This window comes from Dasypus novemcinctus, chromosome 12 (assembly GCF_030445035.2).
Source record: "Dasypus novemcinctus isolate mDasNov1 chromosome 12, mDasNov1.1.hap2, whole genome shotgun sequence".
NCBI lineage: Eukaryota > Metazoa > Chordata > Mammalia > Cingulata > Dasypodidae > Dasypus > Dasypus novemcinctus.
This window is the reverse complement of record NC_080684.1, coordinates 101,016,060-101,037,765: the sequence shown is the minus strand read 5'-3', so window position 1 is coordinate 101,037,765 and position 21,706 is coordinate 101,016,060. Positions and strand designations below refer to the sequence as shown.

At 41.5% G+C, this 21,706-nt stretch overlaps 1 protein-coding gene across 1 annotated transcript; it reads right to left on the bottom strand.

Moving 5' to 3' along the window:
• Positions 1–404: 404 nt before the first annotated feature.
• On the bottom strand, positions 405–17,129 carry RBX1 (ring-box 1). The gene is made up of 5 exons (XM_004484158.5): positions 16,976–17,129; positions 15,037–15,115; positions 6,464–6,534; positions 4,247–4,332; positions 405–592 (listed from the first exon to the last, which is right to left on the bottom strand). The coding sequence occupies exons 1-5, from the start codon at positions 17,051–17,053 to the stop codon at positions 580–582; spliced, it is 327 nt and encodes a 108-aa protein (XP_004484215.1). The 5' UTR covers positions 17,054–17,129; the 3' UTR covers positions 405–579.
• Between the last annotated feature and the right edge of the window lie 4,577 nt (positions 17,130–21,706).

The window sequence follows — 21,706 nt, the reverse complement described above, 5'->3', positions numbered from 1 at the left end:
ATAAACCCTCTGTGTGTACCCACACAATGTCCTTTAGTCCTCATGAGCCTCTTTTAGAGGAAGACACCACAGAGCCGTGAGGCAACTTGCCCAGTATTGCCTGCAGTTCCAGGCTGTGCAACAATGACTGAAGTGGGGTTTCATGACTTTGAACCCCACACTCTTCCACTCGCTCAGCTGCCCGTAGCCCTTGGATATAAGGAAGACAAACAGTGCTGACCCAGGGTGCCAGCAATCCACACGCCCCCATGCTCAGGTACCTTGTGACCAAGTGATGCTAGACAACTCTGTTCAGGCTCTACTGAACAAACATTTCACTTTCAAAAGCTGGTTTACCAGTCTTGGAAGAAGAGGGGGCCTTTTATTTATGTTCACTTTTTTTCACATATACAAGAGACAGCATCTATGTTAGAATACAACGGGACTTTATTTGACACAGAATACAATATGGCTGTATGAAGAGCAAACTGAAAAGACAAAGCAGAAAAGACATGGTTCTATCTAAATAATAATTAAGTAACAGGAGGGCAAGTCATTAAATGAATAAAACAGTTGAGTTTGATGAAGAATTCTCCTTTTCTAGTGCCCATACCTGAAAGACAAAGTAAACTCTTTTATTAGTTCCACGGTAATTTCCTATTCAAGACTATAAAACCTGCTTAAATATATGAGCAAATTTAGAACTTTTAAACCATGTAAGCGACAAGTGTGCTAGATTGGGTGACAACTGGTCTTTGCCTCTTCCATCCGACTTCCTCTCATCTCACCATCCTGTGTCCATTTCTTACCTACTAAGTTCTCCTAAGTGAGGACCCCTTCCTGTGACTCAGCCATACCCATGGACTCTCCTCCCATTCCCCAGTCAGATGGTATGCAGAATCAGGGAGGGGAGAGGCGAACGGCAGAGCTGGTGGCTGTGGAAGGGAACTCTACCCACTGGACCCAGTCAGCTGCTCAGACACATTTTCACCCCAACTCCAGGACTCAGGCAAGTTGGGGGTAAGGCAAATACTGAAATAGGTTACTGAACCACCTTCAATTTCAAATCTATCACCAACTCCAATAAGAGCCCCAATAAACATTCAGCACTATAGAAGAGAACTGTGGAAAAACTAGGCTTGTATATCAGGTGGTTTCTGATTTCCCCTAAAGTTAAAATTTGGCCAACAAGATTATACAAATAAATAAGGCCAGGCAATTTCTGCCATATATAAATGTATTTCTTGAATGCAAGATCTTCTTTACTATCTTAATTCTTTTGGTCTGGTTCTTCTTGAGCAGCTAGCCTCCAATTAAAATAATCTGCTATATGAACACAAATCAGCACCCTAGAACTCTGGATTACTGCTCCAATCACCCTGAAGGCTGATGTCATAAATTAGATCCTTTAGGTATTTCTCATAAGAAATCCACTTAAATACTGTCTAAAAAAGTTTCTTGTGTGAACTTTGATAAGGTTAGCACTCTGGTGTGTTTTAGTGGGTTGAAGAAGAATCCAGAAGTTTCTATCAGATTAAAGATGCTGTAATTCGTCCCTCATGAATTTGTTTTTCTAAGGCACTGATAATCACTGACTTGGGAAGTCACCATCTGGATGAAGTGGCAATGTCCAAGCCCAACATGAGGAATTTTTTGTACTTCCTAATTCTTAAGAATTTAGCCCTGGACATGAATAATGGACAACACAGACAATTTTGGTCTAAAATGGAACTGAGGCCTGTTCTAGGGCACAGCCAACTATGAAGTCCTCTTGAGAACTAGGAAAAAGTACATCTGACTTGACTTGCATTAAACTGTCATGGTTTCATTCAGAGTATAAGTTCTCCAAGGACAGGGAAGGACTGCTCATACATTTTCAACATCTTACACAGTACTAAGCATACACTGAGGAATGGGGTTAGATACTGAGTATTTGGTAAGTTTCTTAAAAAAAAAGAATATGCTTTGATAAGACTTCCAAAATTCCTCTCCAAAACAAAGACTAAAAGCAAAATAACTGTACCAATAAGGGATTTCCAAACAGTTTACAATTAAAGAACCCTATTTTTCATGTTTTAAACTTAAAAGTATCTTACTAGACTCAGGTAAATGAAAGTCCTTTTTCCCATAAAAATGAACCAATTAAATGAATAATACTTCAAAAGAAAAATAAATGGGCAGATATACCTAAGGGCAGAATATGAGGCACAAAAAAAGCATGAAAATGAAAAGGCACAAAGAAGTATGAAAAGCTCCCCAATTTCACCCGAAATTTTAAAAATGCAAATCTAAACAATGAAATACAGTAGTACTTCATTTTACACAATATATTCCAAGCCCCTATGCATTAGTTGAAAAGTGTGCATAATAGCAAATCCTGTTAATCAGTATTTCTATATGAACCTATCATACATTTTAAAAGAAATAAGGCAAATAAACACTCTAGTAAGAATAAAAATTAATCATACAAATAATTTTTAAAAATTTTAATTTTCTCTCTGACTTCATTTTTTCAATTTGCCAATCATGTACACCTGAACTTGCAAGTGTTGAGTTCACATAAAATGAGACCTTACTGTACTAATTTTTGCTGTCAGATTGGCCAAGATGGAAAAGTTTATAATATAGTGCTGGCAAGAAATAGGGGAAAAGGTACTTTATTTCATTGTTTAAAGGGAGTGTGAATTAGTCCATATTCTTAGGAAAGAAAAATCTAACCATACTTACCAAAAATAAAAAAGGATATACTATTTTACCCAGAAATTCCTCTTTGAGGAATTATTGCTACAAATATACTTGCATATATACACAAAGATTCATGAAAAAGGATGTTCACCTCAACATTGTCTTTAACAACAAAAAAAATTGAAACCCATCAACAGGGACTGATTAAATAAATTATAGTACATTTGAATGGGAAATTTTCAGTTATATATATCTTACAATAAAAATTTTAAAAATTATAGTACATTTGCATAGAGAAATGTCCTACAACCATTAGAAAGAGGGAGTTCAATATGAACAGGTACGGAAAATCCCCCAAATGTAATATTAAGTAAAAAAGCAAAGTTTTTAAGTACATAAGATGCTATTATGTTATTAGGGTAAAAAATCCAGATATGCTTAAGTAAACAGTCAGAAAAGGTACTACGAAGTTGACACGGATGGCTACTTCTGGTGAGTGGGACTAAAGGTCTAACCTGAGATACTAATTTTTCTGTGGTATACCATGTTCAAATATTTGGACTTTAAAAATTTACCGTGTCATATTTTATTTGTATACTAATAAAAAGATGTAATCAAAGATATCTAGGGAAACGGATGTGGCTCAACTGATAAGAGCATCTGCCTAAAATATAGACAGTCCAGGATTTGAACCCAGGGCTTCGTGGTCCATGTAGTGAGCTGGCCCATGCACATGCTGCCTCGCACAAGGAGTGCCATGCCACGCAGGGGTGTCCCCTGTGCAGGGGAGCCCCACGTGCAAGGAGTGCACCCTCAAAGAGAGTCGCCCCACGTGAAAAAAGTGCAGTCCGCCCAGGAGTGGTACCGCACACATGGAGAGCTGATGCAGCAAGATGACGCAACAAAAAGAGAAGGATTCTGGTGCCACTAAGAATGCAAGCGGACACAGAAGAACACGCATCAAATGGACACAAGCGAGCAGACAACGGGGTGAGGGGGTAGGGGAGAAAAATAAATCTTAAAAAAAAAAAGATATATATAACTGCTATATCAGAATTAACCAGTGAAACATGATTGGTGGATAAAATTCTAATGCTAAGCAAAAAAACCTGAAAATTATTTTTCATAATGTAATTTAAAAAAATAAATAAATAATTAAAAAAAAAAAAACAAAAAACCTGAAATTTAGTTAGCCCATGGAGCCTTTTTTATTTTTTTAAGGAGGTACTAGGGATTGAACCCAGGACCTAGTACATGCAAAGCAAGTGCTGAACCACTGAGCTATATCCGCTCCCTCATGGAGCCTTATTATGGGAGGGATTTTGGAAAGTATTTATAGCTTGCAGATTCTCATATTTTCTACTTTCACAGACCCCAGAAGATTGGAAAATCCTAGGTTTCCAATGTCTAATGTTGACTAATCTCTTGTGAATTTTCTTCATAGGTGAGTCTTATTTACAAAACAAGGTATGTTCCATGTTTCCATCTTCTAAGATTATAAACCCTCCAGTTGAGGTGAGTCAGAGACTGGTGCTGACCACAAACCCAGCTGTATAATGTCAAAATGACCAGAGACACCTACTTTTGGAATTCCCACTCTCTGTTGTCCAATGGACACACCTGCCGTGTTTTGAGCCAGCGAGAGATGCAGTGGAAGTGAAAAGCATGCTGAAAGAAAAGATAAAGATACATTTCATTAAAAGTAACTCTATGTGGGTCAACTATCTATTGATAAAAGTCTCACATACAGTGGACTGGAGAACAACAATGGGAGGCAACAAACAATGAGAAACAAAAAAAAGTTCAACCAAAGATTATACTTTGGCGAGATATAAGCGTATTTCCAATGAAATGTTTGTTAAGAAGGCTGTTACTCCTAAAGGAAGGAATTCTATAGGAAGCATGGGAGTATGCTCTTGCAGTGAGTACTCTCCTTCTCTACAAGGATGGAACGAAGCTCCCAGGCCCCTTATCAGCCTTTAAGGAGAAGCTTCTAGTCTCTTGGGAAAGGAATCCCTTCCTGATCACATGTAGATTTTAAACTCCCATTCTTGGTTCTCTATCCTTTACTTCCTTTCTTGGAGAATGGAGCTTTCTCCTCAGCCCTTGATAGTATACTGCCACTGCTGTCCACCCAGAGCTGACACACTTTTCCAACCTCACCCATTCCCAGCTCAACTCTAATATATTCGTCCACTGACATATAATATTACAAGAGGTGAATAATCATTAAGACTTTTAATGGGCAAGGAGATTTGTTTTAAAGTGAGATTACGGGTGTGTGTGTCCCATGAAGCTGGACCACAACGTTATAACAATTTTCTTCAGTTTAATAATAAATCACAGGAGATATCTCACTGGCCCCACCTTATAATGAGAGGCACAACATAAAGAATTTTGTTCTAGCAGGATTGCTGTTAATATGTCTCTGTTCCTGTATAACTCTGACTAGCTTCAACATGATTCAGATTGCTCACACTACCATTTTAGTGAATCCTAAATTATATAGGGTTGGCATATTTAATATCAATGTCCTTACCTAAAAACACTGATAAAATAACACTTCTCATAAAGGTGTGAAAATTAAATGAATTAATGTATGTAAAACTCCTAGACCTTTTAAGTTCTTAATAAATGGTAGCTATTATGAAGGGGGGGAAAAAAGGAGATAAAAAATTGAGGTGAAAGGAAGTATTATGAAAGACAATAGCCCCAGAGTACACTGAATTGTTTTATAGCTTTCAGAGGATGTTAACATATATATTACCTCATTTGACTCTCACAGCAACCCTGCTTGCTAAGCATGACAGATATTATTATCTTCACTTTACAGGCAGGAAACTGAAACCCATTAGTTAAGTGACTTGCCTAATTCACAGAGGTGGTCAGCAGAAGACCAAAAACTAGAACCCAGGACTAGTCTCTCCTTAGGCAAATTTACCTTTTCCTACCATTACAAAGGAATATACTTCCTTGTATATGCTTGAATATATGTGCCAAAGAGGGCAAAGAGCCAATCCATGAGGGAACCCAGGCTTACAGATGTTAAAAACTTTGCCTGGGTACACTTGGCAAGTAAGCTGCAGAGACAGGAAATGATGGTCTGATTCCAGAGCCTCTTTGCCTGCGTCATGCTGGAGTCTGTGGGTCCTCTCTCCCCATGGTACATAAGGCCCAGAGCAAGACAATTTTAGCTCATGTGTGACTAAAGAGCTATGAGGCTGAGTTTTTAACACATGCTAGAAATAACATATTCAACATCTGTTATCCTTCACAGCTGTTACACCCTGGAAGGCCATTCACTCATCCCAACGACACTGCACAAAACATTTCTGGCATGAGCCATGTTAAAACAAAAACATCTAACTCATTACATTTGCCACACTTAACACATACACATAAACAGACTTGAACATTCAGTTTATTCATCAAAGTTAGTTCTGCAAGCCTTTAAAGAGTAAAGTATCTGTTCAGAAAGTAAGGATTCTCACTAATGGGAGAATGCTCCAAAGTCTGTGCCACAGGCTTTTCCCCAAAGATGAATTCCCAAAATGTTACCAACAAAAGTGGATCCACTTTGTAGCTAAGATGCAAGTGGTCCCTTACAATAACAAAAAATTTTTATCCTGTAACAGGGAAAGAATATAAAAATTTAAAATCATTTTTATTATTTGTATACCTTTTGAGAGAAAGGTGGACTAGTCATTTTTTTGTTCCTAGTTATTTTCAAGACTGGCAAAGCAGGGAAAGTGGTAATATGTTTATAAGCCATGTTGATAAGATAAAGATGTTTCCTTACATTACAGACTCCCCATGCCACGGTGCACTCCTCAGAAGTAGCTGAGGCCTGGTTAGCTTGACACTCTATGCCTGTGGGAACAAGAGCAACAAGATCATTCAACTTCAGAAGCAGCAACCTTTCAATCTATAGCAGCCACCAATTCTGTACAACTACATGATTTTGGTGGGGAGGGGCAGGGAACAGGGAGCAAATCTGAACAAAACTAGCTAATGATTAATAGCTAATTGACTTTTTTTAAAGGTACCAGGGATGGAACCGAGGAACTTGTACATGCGAAGCAGGCACTCAATCACCCAGCTATACCACTCCAATCCTAATTGACTTTTTTTTTCTGTAGGTACCAAAGATTGAACCCAGGACCTCATACATGGGAGGCAGGCACTCAACCACTGAGCTATATCTACTCTCCAGTGAGAGTTGTTTTTTCATTTGTTTTTAGGAGGAACTGGGAATTGAACTGGGGACCTCGTATATGGGAAGCAGGCACTCAACCACTTGAGCTACATCCACTGCCCCCTAATTAACTTTTCTCTTTAGTTAGGCCAGTAAAAAGAATTTATTAAGAAATGGGGGAAAAGAACAGAGCTTGCTGAGAAATGGGAGATGGAAATACGCACCAAGATTTGATACGGGCTCCTAGGCAGAGAGAGTGGGCTTTTTTTGGCTTGTATGGTCATCTTTTAAGCTCCTAATTGACTTTCTTTGGTATTTTTATTCCTTTTATTATTATTTTAATGTTTTTAAAAAAATTATTTTAAAACTTTATCCTAACTGACTTTCAATTGTGAAAAAGGCTGAATAGAGAAGGTAGTTATGTGACTTGGTATGCTTTGCAACAATTTCCTATCCCTGTTTAAAAAGCAGAACAACAATGGGAAACAGCACTTTATAATTCTGATCATAACCTTACCTGTTAAAATATAAGTGATTCCTCCTTATTTGGTAAATTGTGTGAATTCTGAAAACCACTTCATAAGTCCTACTGCTCTGAGAACTGGCATCTTTTCTCTATTCTAGGTGAATGCTTCCTCTTAGAGTCCTTACAAATCCAGGCCTATCTACGTGAAGGCCTAACTGGGTAACAAGTTCCCTTCCCTAAAGAGGTCTGGTAGGAACTTGTAAGCTGGGACAGGTACAAAATGACAGGGAGTGAAGAGGCCTGTGGAAACTGGAAAGTAGGGTCTGTTCTAAAAGGAATCAAAATTCAAAATTCCTTAAAACAATACCAAAAAAAGAGCTGTCAGGCCTAATGGGTTAGAGATTTGAGGGTCCCCACTTTCTGATGTTTATTGCCCCATAAACGATTCTGTTTAGTGAATGGAATAAATTACTGCATATGTATTATATATCAATTTCATAGAGGGGGAAAGAGAAGGGAATTGAAATGGAATAAAAATCTGATTAAGATAGAGAACTGATGAGTAAAACTCTACTGGGGATAGATATTCAGAGAACAGAATTACTAATATATCATTTGCTTTCTCTGAAGGTGTTAACTACATGGGGTCTCCCTTTTGAAGAATAAAATACTGCAGGAAAGACTATTTAACAGTAGACAATTACTTCAAACTACCATAGCTGAAAAACAGTAAAACTGTAGGAAAATAATGCTGAAATGTTAATGAGTATATATGGCCATAGGGGATGAGATATCCCATAAACTTTTCACCCTTCAGAAATACGGAAGACAAAGGATCTGAAATCACAAAACTATCCAGATTCACAATAGCAAGTCTCTGGATTTGCCCCTGTTCAGAGCGGAGAATGTAGCTTCTATGCTGTGTATTTAATAACTCATTGGGGCTGTGAATGTGCCAATGTACCATATTCAAAACAATGGCAGACAAAATAATATCTAATGTCCTTCAAGTTGGGTCCTCTGAGATGAAAACTATGTATTGGAAAATTAGCTACATAAGAGCTAAAATTTTTATTACTTATTAAGTAAAAAACAACTTTTTTTAAAGTATACCAAGTTTAAATTTGTTTTAGGTCTTCCTTTTCCTCATGGCCCCTTCAGGATAGTCTTTCCCTTTCTCCATACCTTCTTACCATACCTGGAGGACCCACCTCCTTCCAACACTGTTAATTCCTCCCTATCCTTCAATATTCACTTAAAACCCTACTTCTTGGATGAGCCTTTTCCTGACTCCTAAAAGCTTTTTTCCTCTTCTTTAGGTGTACTTATTATTTTAGCATTTACCAAATGACATTATGAATAAGTCTTTACATACCTGACCTCCCACCCTGCCCCCCACCCAAAGCTCCAGGAACCTTTTCTTTCTATGCCAGGTACATAGTAGGCTCTTAGTAGTTGAATAAACCAACAAAAACTACTTCTAAAAGTAGAGAGAATAGGGGCCAAATACATGTTTTTCTTATCCAGGAACAAAAATACATAGGAGTGACAGGAATGTAATCTAGTTGACAGGAAGAATGACTATGCGTGTAAAATGTGCTCATATATATAAAGTGTTTCTGAGCGTCTGGTGCAGAAAGTGAATATAGGGGTTGACTCTAGTTAGTTTAAATAGGGGAAGGAATTGTTCACTGTCATCTTGAGGCAGACAAACAGATGGATTTCTGTCATACCCTTGTAAAGGCAGAAGCTTATTCCATGTGATTTATAAAGCTTGGAGACTTTTAAGCTTCAGTATAAGAGCATCACCACCAAAGGACAGCTAAGGAAGCAGTGAGCTCATCTTAAAAGTTGACAGATTTCACACTTTATAAACACTGACGGATCTGTGGATTTAAGGAGGTAAAAACTGAGTCCAAATCACAATCCAGTCCTTTCCTTTTTTTTTTTTTTAGGTGGTACCAGAGATTGAATCCAGGACCTCATACATGGAAAGCAGGCGCTCAACAACTGAGCTTTAGCCACTCTCTAATGAGAGTTGGTTTTCATTTGTTTGTTCGTTTGTTTATTTTTAGGAGGTACCAGAAATGGAACTGCTCCCCAATCCATTTATTTATCTTTTTAATTAATTTTTTTTTGAGGTACTGAACCCGGGACCTCCTAAGTGAGAAGCTGGTGCCCAACCACTGAGCCACACTGGTTCCCGAGTTGTTTTTTTGTTTATTTGTTTGCTTGTTATTGTTTTTTTTGTTTTTAGGTAGCACCGGGAACTGAACCTGGGACCTCCCATGTGGGAAGCAGGCACTCAACTGCTTGAGTCATGTCTGCTCCCCATTTATTTTTCAAAAGGAATGCAAACCTAGTACTGGCAATCAGATTTCTCAGTGTCTGCAATGAAAAAAACAGGTATGTTTCCTAAGGGTAAAGACTTAATTTGTGTCACCATTTTATCCTGGGGCCTAGTAGAATGTCCAGCATATAAATATTCACTGAGAGAATAAAAGATATGATTTAAGAAAATACTTTCATAATTTTTGTTGTAGGATTTCAATATTCTGCCTCTTCTGTGATAAAATAGGTACATACCCATAGGTCTACGTTGATACCTCAAGAATTCAACTTGCTCTAAGAGAAGACAGGCTATAGATGGCCTTTGTCTTTCCTCATTCCTCCAAAAAAATACATTCTCTGGTGTCCAGAGACACATGGAATGACTTAAAAATACAGGTGTTTCACAGTAGGGGGGGTACTGGGTTCCTGGCCAGTGGTGCTCTGTCGTGGTCCCTAGGGGAGCAGCGACAGTCTCCCAGGTACAGTGGTGGGGACCGGGAGGGAGTGAGGGTTCAACAGTGAGCCCCTGATACTAATGACTATGCTTGTGAGCTGATAAACCCAAAATAATAACAAGGCCTAGAGCGACTTTGTGCCTGGGAATTTCCTTCTGTCAGCCTTCATGTTACTCAAATGTGGCCAGTCTCGAAGCCAAACTCAGCATGTAAATGCAATGCCTTCCCCCCAGCGTGGGACATGACACCCGGGGATGAGCCTCCCTGGCAACGAGGGACCACTATCAACTACCAACTGATGATGCAACTGGAAAATGACCTTATACGGAAGGTTCAATGCGGATCAGCAGAATATCCATGTCTACATAAAATACCATGACTTTAAAATGCGGTTTGACCTAAAGTAAGGGGGAAATGGAAAGGAGAAATGAGTTTATATGGCTACGAGTTTCTAAAAAAGAGTCTGGAGGCTGGCAGAAGGTTTGCCCTCATGCACAACTGAGCAGAGTCAGAGAGACAGATAAAGCAGATACAACCCCCAGATATTGGTTCCTTTGAGGGCTAAAGAGACCCATGGGAGTTATGGTCATGGCCGATGGGGTTAACTACCAGGGCAGATGGCCCCTCTTTGGAAATGGTGTTTATGTGTGATGAATCTGGACTCAGATGGGATCTCCCTTCATAAGACTTTCATGCTAATGTGCTGGAGGTGCAGTTAATGTTGGGGTTTAAGATATATTTAGGGGATTTGAATCTCTGGACTGACAATGTGATAGCCAGATCCTGAGCCTCAACAGACTCCAGCACCTACAATCTGATTTATTGGACTTACCACACTCAGCTAAGATGGAGGTGAAGAAGGACAACCACCACACCATGGAGCCTAGAGTGATTACAACTGAAAATGGGAGGATTGCATCCAGCATCCAGGTGGAATCTGAGCCTCCTCTTGACATAAAGGTGCAATGGACACAACCAATCCAGTGTCCACATAGAAGAGGTGGCATTGGATTGGGAAAAGTGGACATAATGGACAAAGGGTATGGGGAAAGGCAGGAAGAGATGAGAGGTGGAGGCGTCTTTGGGACATGGAGCTGCCCTGGATGGTGCTTCAGAGGTAATCACCGGACATTGTAAATCCTCACAGGGCCTACATGATGGAATAGAGGAGAGTATGGGCCATGATGTGAACCAATGTATATGAGGTGCAGAGGTGCCCAAAGATGTACTTACCAAATCCAATGGATGTGTCATGATGATGGGAACGAGTGTTGTTGGGGGGGGGGAGAGGGGGGGTGGGGGGGTGGGGTTGAATGGGACCTCACATATATATTTTTAATGTAATATTATTACAAAGTCAATAAAAATAAAAAAATTAAAAAAAAAAAAAAAAAAAAGGAAAAAAAAAAAAAATACAGGTGTTTAAAAAAAAAGCCAGGATCACAAAGTCACAGTTACAGATAATCATTGAATATTTTAATAGAACCCCATGAAAGAAAATTTTTCTCCAGGCACAAGTCCTTGTGAAAATGCAAGGCAAAGAAATTAGCAAGCATATAATCAAAGACCCCACCCAAACACATTTAAAACTGTGCATACGTTTTTCTATGATGGGTATCTTCTACCTATTTGAAATGTCATGGTAGCTGTTGATTTACTCTCACTGTAGTGTGAAAAGGTAAATGTGGTCAGAGCCCACAGAAACCAAGGGCAATAAACTACCAACACACGCCATGATTGCATTCCAATGCAAAATGCTGATTTGTGTTTTCCAAGTTGCAATGATCACGGACTACTCCTCTATTTGGTATTTTTATTATTCATCCAGTAATATATATTGAGAACCTATTATGTACCAAACACTATGTTAGATGCTGGGGACATAGCAGAAAACATGGACATGACAGAGAACCAACTAAATTAGATGAATGTTATAAAGGGCAAGTACAGAATGCCTCAGGAATCTAACAGAATTGCCAGTGTTTCTGTGTATGCTTGAGCAAGTTCATGGCTTAGTCCTGTGTTTCCAATACAGTAGCCATTAACCACATGCGGCTCTTGAGCACTTGAAATGTGGCTAGTCTGAATTGAGATGTGCTGTAAGTGTAAAATATATACTAAATTTAAAGAACTTAGTTTAAAGCAAAAAGCGAAATATCCAATTTTTTACTATTATTACATGGTGAAATGCAAGCATTTCAGTTTTAAAGTACATTATTGAGGCTAAGAGACTTCAAAAAGAGTCGGGGGAAACGGACTTGGCCCAGTGGTTAGGGGGTCCATCTACCACATGGGAGGTCCGTGGTTCAAACAAAGGGCCTCCTTCACCCGTGTGGAGCTGGCCCATGCGCAGTGCTGATGCGCGCAGGGAGTGCCCTGCCACACAGGGGTGTCCCCCGCATAGGGGAGCCCCACGCGCAAGGAGTGCGCCCCGTAAGGAGAGCCGCCCAGCGTGAAAGAGAGTGCAGCCTGCCCAGGAATGGCGCTGCCCACACTTCCCGTGCTGCTGATGACAACAGAAGAGGACAAAGAAACAAGACGCAGCAAACAGACACAGAGAACAGCCAACGTGGGAGGAGAGGGGAGGGGTGATTAAATAAATAAATCTTTAAAAAAAAAAAAAAGAGTCGGGAGGTCATCAGAGGGGTCGGCGTTTACGCATGTCTCAGGAGGATCCCAGAGACAGCCAAAGTAGATATAACCCTAGGTACTGGTGCTCCTGAGGGCTATGGAGACACACAGGTTCTAAGGTTATCGCAGATGGCTCTGGAGTTCAGAGCCTTGCCAGTGGGCCCTACTTTGGAATTTGTGTTCCTGAATGTGATGGAGTTGGACTCAGATGCAACCTTTCTACACATGCCTCTTCTGTCACTTTTATTGAACCTGTGGTTGGTGCTGGGGTTAGTGTATACTCAGGAGACTTAAATCTCTGGACTGGCCATGTGCCAGCTGGACCGAGCCCCAGCAGAGTTGCAACTCCTACTCTCTGGTTCATTGGCCTTACGCAGGTCAGTTAACAGGGAGGTGAAGATAGTCAACCACCACACCAGGGAACCAAGTGTGCCTACAACTACAAGCAGAAGAAATGCATACATCAGCTATGTGGGATCTAAGCTCCCTCTCGATTTAGAGGTGGAGTGGACATCACCATCCCAGGGTCCACAGGATGAAGGAATAAAATACGGATTAGAGTGGTCTTACTGGTATTCTACTATAGAACTATTGTGACTAATAATGGAAGAAATTATATCACTGATGTGGAGAAAGTGGCCACGGTAGTTGCTGAGGGCAGGGAGAGGGAAGAAGAGATATGATGTGGGGGCATTTTTGGGACTTGGAGTTGTCCTAATGATATTGCAGGGACAGATGCTGGACACTATATACCCTGCTATAACTCAGTGAATGTACTGTGGGGAGTGTAAACTACAATGTAAACTATAATCCATGCAGTGCAGCAGTGCTCCAAAACGTATTCACCAAATGCAATGAATGTGCCACAGTGATGAAAGAGGTTGTTGATGTGGGAGGAGAGGAATGGGGTATATGGGAAGCTCTTATATTTTTTAATGTAACATTTTTTTGTAATCTATATATCTTTAAAAAATAAGACAAAAACAAAAAACAAAAAAACCCAGGCCAAATGTCCACTCTTCCCATAAACCTTTTCTGACATAAAGGTGTAGAATCTACTCTCTCTCCATAATGCCCCCAAACCCCTTCTTTATAAGTTTGGTCCTTACATAAAGAGTTATTTTGCTGTAACATTATGGTTTTCATGTTTCTATTTCCATCAGACCATGAGCTTCTTTGGGGAAGCTTCTGGATTTTAAGCATCTTTGTATCATATGTGCCTGGCCCATGATAGCAGATCAATAAAAGTTTAATGTATGAATAAAAAATTAAAAATAATGAAAAAAAGTACATTAAAATTAATTTCACCTGTTTTTTTTCCCACTTTTAAAATATGGATACTAGAAAAATTTAAATTATATATACATTTGCACTTGTGGTTCACATTTATATTGGACAGTGTTGGGTTAGTCAGGAGTCTGAAGAGGGGGAGGATATTCCGGAAAGAAGATATGGAAGGACTCTAATAAAGAGCATGAAGACTTAGGGATGGAAAGGCGGCCAGAGAACTATCACAGTGAGCGGCACAGTGGCTCTAGGTGAGGCTGAAGAGGCAGGTGAACTATTAAAAAACAAGTGCCCATAATTTTGCTTCTAGAACCTTGGGAATTTCTTTGACTGATTTTTTATTCAATAACAAACCAATTTAGTATCTAGAAGAAAAAAATTACCTCAACTGTTCTGATATAATCAAATTTCTTGCTCCTAATATCATAAGGATACTAATACAGCTAGTTAACAGCTATAATCAGATCCACTATGTGTTGACCACCATGTGTAATGAATATCTGCAGATTTAAATTAAATTTCTTTAGTGAAATTAATTGCAAATTAACTGCCTATTTATATGTTGGTAGTGACATCCTTTTTACTGTGGTTGGGGCTAAAGTTGAAAATTCTTACTCCTTAAGACTTCTTTTCTTTATCCATCTTGCCCAGAAAAAAATAGCTTGGCTAGAATAGTTTAGCTCTAAGTTAATTTTCTTCCTTTTACTATTTCTGCCTTTGTGTCTAGGTAGGAGTGGGAAACATAAAAAGGAAGCATGAACAGTGCAGTGCCTCTGTGTCCACAATTCATTCTAAATGTGGCCCTACTGTCTTTAAATCAAGTAGACTTAACTGAGTATGTCTCCAGGACAAAACAAAAAACTATTTCAAACACATCAACAGAATAGATGCAGACGATCCCAAGCACTGACTATGCTTTATACCTTTCATGAAGAAACTGATCACATCAGGATAGCCACAATCCCTGTAACCTTCTCACTTCCTCCCGTCCTCCTCCAATTACTTACAAAGATCCATAATGTGGTTCCTGCAGATGGCACAGTTATCAACCACAATATCCCAGGCCCAGAGGGCAACTGCATTCCACTGCAAAGAGAGAAAAGGGGAAACAATGCACTCTCCTTATAACGCAACAGACACACTTTGGGATTTCATGCTGCAGCTGCAGCTACCATCTCTTTGGCTGCGCGGACCACCAAACAAAAGAGTTTCTGGATATTACACTACTCTTATTATATCAGAGGACAACAATAGACTACATGTATTCTCTTCCATTCTTCAAATTGTTACGTACAGGAAATCAAAGTATCATCTTTTAATTTTTTTTCCCCTAGAGCTTAACGTAGTCAGCCATTTCAATGTAAGCAAATCAGGAATAATTTTTAAATGTCTGTTTTAGCATTAATAAGCACGAACTTGAATTACTGTGCAAGTTCCCCAGGCAGAAGCAGAAGGGCTCAAAATCTGCATAAATAAATATTGGCTCTTCAAGGCGGCTTTGGAAGCATAAGTGGGGAGGTGAAAGCTAGGAACAACAGAAAGAACTAAGATGATGACTGGATCATAAAATGGGTAATCGTAGATTACCACAGTGTCAGTACAGAAAATGAGATTATCACTTAATTCTTACAGCATTACTCTACCACAAACTCTACAATTCACTGGAATTTTTAGTTCCTACCAGCAAATAAATTGATGTTTCAACCTTCATATGCTCACCTCTACATTTAGTTCCAATAAGAACTGAGCTAAAGGCAATATTTAAGTAACAACCTCTGGCTTTTCCAACTATAAATACTCCCAAGCTCCCTTTTCATCCATTAATTTGGGGCCACCCTCAACATCTTTATGTCCTGCAAACCCAAATCTCAGTGTTTAGTAACTTCTTCAGCACTTTTCATCACACTGCTTCAACTTGGTGGGAAAAAAGCCTACTTCTATTATTCTTCAATATGGCTGCTGGTTATAACAGCATGCCGTGCCCACAATGAGACGCCAAAAGCACTAGAAGGAGAATATTACCAGTGTTTAGCCAGATTTTCCAGGAAAAACATCTTTCCTATTTAAAAATCCTCATTTTGAACAGATTTATTTCATCTTAGATGGAAATAGGCACTTTTCTCCCAAACTGTTGGCAAACCAGTAAAAGGCATTTCATGCAAAAGACACGTTCAGCATTTTTGTTTTCCCACTTTTAACGGGTCATTCGCAATTAGCATTCAACCATTCCTAAATGCCACACGGTTTGGGCTTCTTCATGCTTTTTTTTTTGGGGGGGGGGGGGATGGAGGGTTTCTAGACATGACGGAGAACCACAGGACTGATGGGGCCGTGACACAAATCAACACTCGCCTCAGAAGAGCCAAGCGCTCAACTCGAGACACTAACTTGGCGGGGGCAAGGGCCAGAGAAGGGGATAACACAGGCCTCGACTAGGCGAGAAGGCCGAGATCCCTCAGTCGGGGGGACCCCGAAGCTTAGTAAAGGGGCGGAGCAAGGAGATTACCAGCCCAGCTTTTCAGAGGCCTCCAATGCGGCAGGACCTCAGGTTCCCGGCTTTCGCCGCACTGCCCCATCCTCCACCCACCGCAGTAGGTCCCACTCCCCCACCCACCAACCCCACCCTCTACTTCCCCCACCCCTCCACCGCTCCAGTGACAGCCCAGGCGCTTGGCTCCCGCAGCCAAGTCGCAACCCGGCGTATTTCAATAAGCACTTCCGTGATTGGCCCCTGAGCCTCAGAGCGAAACCAATACTCCCACGGACAGTGGGCCGCAGCCACGCCGATCAACCCTAAGAACCACCCCCCGGCATCCTTTCGTGGTACCCGCTCCCAGGAACGCCCTGAAATGAAGCCCTTTTCTTCGCGCCTCGGTCACCCTCGGGCCTGCCAGCCAGATCCGCGCCTGTCTAGCTTCCTAGAGGAAGGCGCTGGCGAGACCCAACCTTTTTCACTTCAAAGCGCCTCTTGCCCGCGCCGCTGTTAGTGCCGCTCGGGGTATCCACATCCATCGCTGCCGCCATTTTGGAAATACACGGTCCGTGGTCTAGTCAGTGCGCCTGCGCAGCGGCGCACGCCTCGCTTCTTCCCCCTCACCAACAGGCACCTCCTCCCGCCGTCCACCCCTGACTGGCGGGCTGGGGGCGGTGTGGGCGGAGCATGCGACCACGCCTCTTAAAGGCGCTGGAGCAGAATCCCCCTCACGTCGACTGGGGAGGAGGAGGTGGCCAGGGCGGCTGGGGCGTGGCCGGGCGGGGCCGCGGAGACTTGAGCCAGCCGGCTGGAAACCTTCGGAGGGACTCGCTATCGTCGCCCTCCGCCGGGAAGCCCCCGACCACGCTCCCTCAGCCGGGGCGGCGGCTGCTTCCTCTGCCTGGGCTCCGACCCGCGGCCGCGGCCTGCCCCGCCTACCGGCCGGAGCCGAGGAAACGGCGAGGGTGGGACGTCCCGCCTCTGGCTACCGAAACCCGACACCCTAGGCTGGCCTTTCGCGGAGGCCGACCCGCGTCCGAACCAGGCCCGAGGAGCCGCCGCCCTGGGAAGCCTCAAACTCGGGCCCAGGCACCGTTTGGTTTCCTGGTTTCAGTTCGGGAAACGCTTAGGGATTCGAAGGGGAGGGAGACGGAGCAAGCTTTCTCCTGCGGTGCTCTTACCCCCCAGAAATAGATGCCGGAGGCTCGGCGGTCACCTGCCCATAATACCGGACGGTTCTAGAATGGCATCTGCTTAGGGGCCGCGATTTCGGTTCGCTTACTAGAGCACACGTTCCCCGTTCCTCGATTGGTCACCTAACTATAGTTCTATAGACATTTTTGACATTTTTCTGCTCCCTGCGTCATAGGTGAGGTGACCCATCTGCGTTCCCTGTACTTAAATTTTGTGGAGCATTCTGCCATTTAGCGTTATCCATCATTCCCTCCCAGGCAAAACACCTGCACTTCATGGCACAGTCCCGTTTCTAGACCAGGATGCCTTTTTACATCTCTAACCTTTCAGTGATCAGCTAGATCATTCTTAAAACTTGTATTGCTTTATTTGAAATCTCATGTTTTCTCTTGAAACTGGAGAGCAATGGAGTGTGTTGTTTGACTCCATTGCTAAATCGGAAGAACTGTGATTTGTTTCCTTGTCTTAGTCATAAACAAGAACCACACATCTGTGAAAACACTACCACAGCTTTTACCAGACTTTTGAAAAGAGAAAAATTGTGTGAGACGGTAAAGCATAGGGACCCTACAAAGTTCTTAACTCAGGTTTTGTTATTGATTCCATGTTAACTTTTCTGTCTCATTAATTTATTGTGTACCTACAGGCTCCAATGGGAATACCAGAAACCTGTAGTAAATATTTATCCATCATTTCACAAATGTGTTGAGTACTTACTATGTACAGGCACTATTATAAACAGGAGAGACACAGTGATGGAGCCATTCAAGGCCCCTCCTGCTAGGGAAATCATACACAGATAAATACTTAAGAAAATCTCAGGTAGTGATAAGTACTGTGAGGAAAATGAAACAAGGTAATGAGATTGAGGGGGAGGAGGAGGTAACATGAAATCAGGGGATCAGGAAAGGCCTCTGTGAGGAGGTGACAGTTGAGCTGAGCCTCAAATGAGACAGCCTGCTAAGGTCTGAGGGAGGAGCAAGTGCAAAGGCACAGAGGCAGAAATAAACTTGGCTTGCTTAAGAAATAGAAGACTCTGTGTTTGGCTTCTAAGACTCCACACACCACTTCTTCCTTCCTTGCAGTCCACATCATCTCAGTCTCCTTTGTTGGCAAATGGGCCTGAGGTTTTTGATCTACTTCTCCACCTACACTTACACTCTTGGATGATTTCTTCCTATTTTTTTTTAACTGTGGTAAAATTCATAAAATAAAATCTGCCATTTTAACTATTTTCAAGCATATCATTCAGTGACATTCATTACATTTACAATGTTGTGCTGCTATTACCACCATCAATTACCAAATCTTTTTCTTCATCACCCCAAACAGAAACTGTACTGATTAAGCAATAACTTCCCCTTGGCCTCTCTCCCTGGCCCCTGGAAATTTCTAATCTACTTTCTGTCTCTGAGTTTGCTTATGTTAGCTAAGTGGATGTATGCAATGTTTGTCCTTTTGTGTTTGGCATCTTTCACTTAGCATAATGTTTTCAAGTTTCATCCAAATTGTAGCATGTGTCAGAACTTCTTTTTTTTGGCTGAATAATATTCCATTGTATAGATATACCACATTCTCTTCATTCCTCTGTTGATGGACACTTGGGTTTTTTCCATCTTTTGACTATTGTGAATAATGCTGCTACAAACATTGGTGTACAGGTATCTGTTTGATGTCCCACTTTTAGTTCTTTTGGGTGTATACCTATAATTGGGAATGCTGGGTCATATGGTTGATTTATGTTTTAGCTTTTGAGAAACTGTCAAACTGTTTCCCATAGCAGCAGCACAAGTTTACATTTCCACCAGCAATGTACAAGGGTTCCAATTTATCTACATCCTTGCCAGCACTGCTTATTTTTTTTTTTAAGATTTATTTTATTTATTCCCCCCCCCCCCCACCTCCATTGTCTGCTCTCTTCGTCCATGTGCTGTGCGTTCTTCTGTGTCTGCTTGCATTCTTGTCAGGTAGCACCGGAAATCTGTGTCTCTTTTTGTGATGTCATCTTGCCACGTCAGCTCTCCATGTATGCAGCGCCACTCTTGGGTGGGCTCTGTTTTTTGCATGGGGCGGCTCTCCTTGGGGGGTGCACTCCTAATGCATGGGGCACCCCTATGTGGGGGACACCCCTGCATGGCATGGCACTCCTTGCATGTGGCAGCTCTGCGCTTGGGCCAACTCACCACATGGGACAGGAGGCCCTGGGTACCAAACCCTGGACCTCTATATGGTAGGCAGATGCTCTATCAGTTGATCCACGTTTTTTTCCCAGGACTTGTTATTTTGAATTTTAAAAATAATAGCGTAGTGGATGTGAGGGGGTATCTCATTGATTTCCCATTTCTCTAATGGTTGATGATGTTCAGGATCTTTTCATGTACTTATTGGCCATTTGTTTTTCTTTGGAGAATGTCTCCTCAAGCTCTTTGCCCATTTAAAAATTGGGTTGTTTGTCTTTTTGTTGTTGAGTCATAGGTATTCTTTATATATTCTGGATATTACACCCTTATCAGATATATAATTTACAAATATTTTCTCACACCCCACATTTGTTTCAAGAAATTCTCTTGGTTCTACCTTCAAAATGTACCTAGAACCTGATGCTTCTCACCAGCTTCTCTGTGATTCCTGTGATCCAGACCATTCTGATCCTGAATTGCTGCCATCCATTCCCAGCTAGTCTCCTGTTTCTAATTTATTCCTCTAGCTTTACTCTTAGAAGCTCACAGATCTTTTACAGTATTAGTTAGATCATATCATTGTCTTCTAAAAATCATCTAGTGCTCCCCGATTCATCCAGAAGAAATGCCAAAGTCCTTGCAGTGGCCTAAAAACCCCTGCATAATCTACATTCATATGCATTTTACTCTCCTTTCTCTCTTCCTTTCTATTTCTCCTTTTTCTTTCCTCCCTCCTCCCTCCATCCTTCCTTCCTTCCTTTCTTTCTTTCTTTTACATGCACCTTCTAACATACTTTGTCATTTACCCATTTATTAGGTTTATTGTTTATTGTACGTCCTCACCAGGAGTGGGGATTTGGGGTTGTTTTGTTTACTGGTACATTGTGACAGTTTGATGTTATTTATGGCTTCCAAAAAGAGATAGCGATTATGTTTGTAAACTGGCTGGTTCCCCTGGGTGTGATACCCTTTGATTGTATTAAATTCAAAGGTTACGTTTACTTGATTAAATTAAGATTAGAGCTTTGATTCAGACATGTCAGTAGGGCAATGAGTCCCCACTCCCCTTGGTGGGTGGACACTCACACAGAAAAAGACAGGGCAGAGGAAGAGAGACAGCTCATTAGACAGGGCAGAGGCCCCAGGAAGAGAGATGAGCCTGATGGTCTATAGCTGACCTTGTGAAGAGACCAGAGCTGCTGAGCCTGGAAAGAAACAAGCCCTGGGGGGGTGGGGGGAAAGAGACAAGCCTTATTATGCCAGTCTGCTGCTGAGACTGGAAGAAGCTGGTACCGCGGAGACTTAAGAGGAAGAAGGAAGGCTGAACCCTCACAGACATCACCCGCCATCTTGCATCAGCACTTGGCAAATGACTATGGGACCTTGAATTCGACTCTTTAGGGCTTTGTGACTGTAAGCTTCTACCCCAAATAAATACCCTTTATAATAGCCAACAGATTTATGGTACTTAGCATCAGTACCCCTTTGGCTGACTAATGCATACAGGCCTGGGACATTGTAGGTGCTCAATATGCTCTGAATGAATACATTTCGAGCTTATTGAGCAAGGTGAGAATGGTAAGAGATGTCAGAGGGGTAGGCAATGGCCAGATCAGTAGGGATTTTATTACAAATGCTACAGGAAGGATTGGAGAATTGAAAGGAGACCAACAGTGACAATGTTATTTAAGTTTGTGAAATTGTAAAGCTTTGTGGAAAAAGCATTATAGAGATGCAAGAGAGAAGTAGTATCCATCTAAAGGTTGTTTACTCCCCACTGTGTAGATCTACAGTGGGGAGATCGATGGTCTTAGGGGAAGGTCTGTTAAG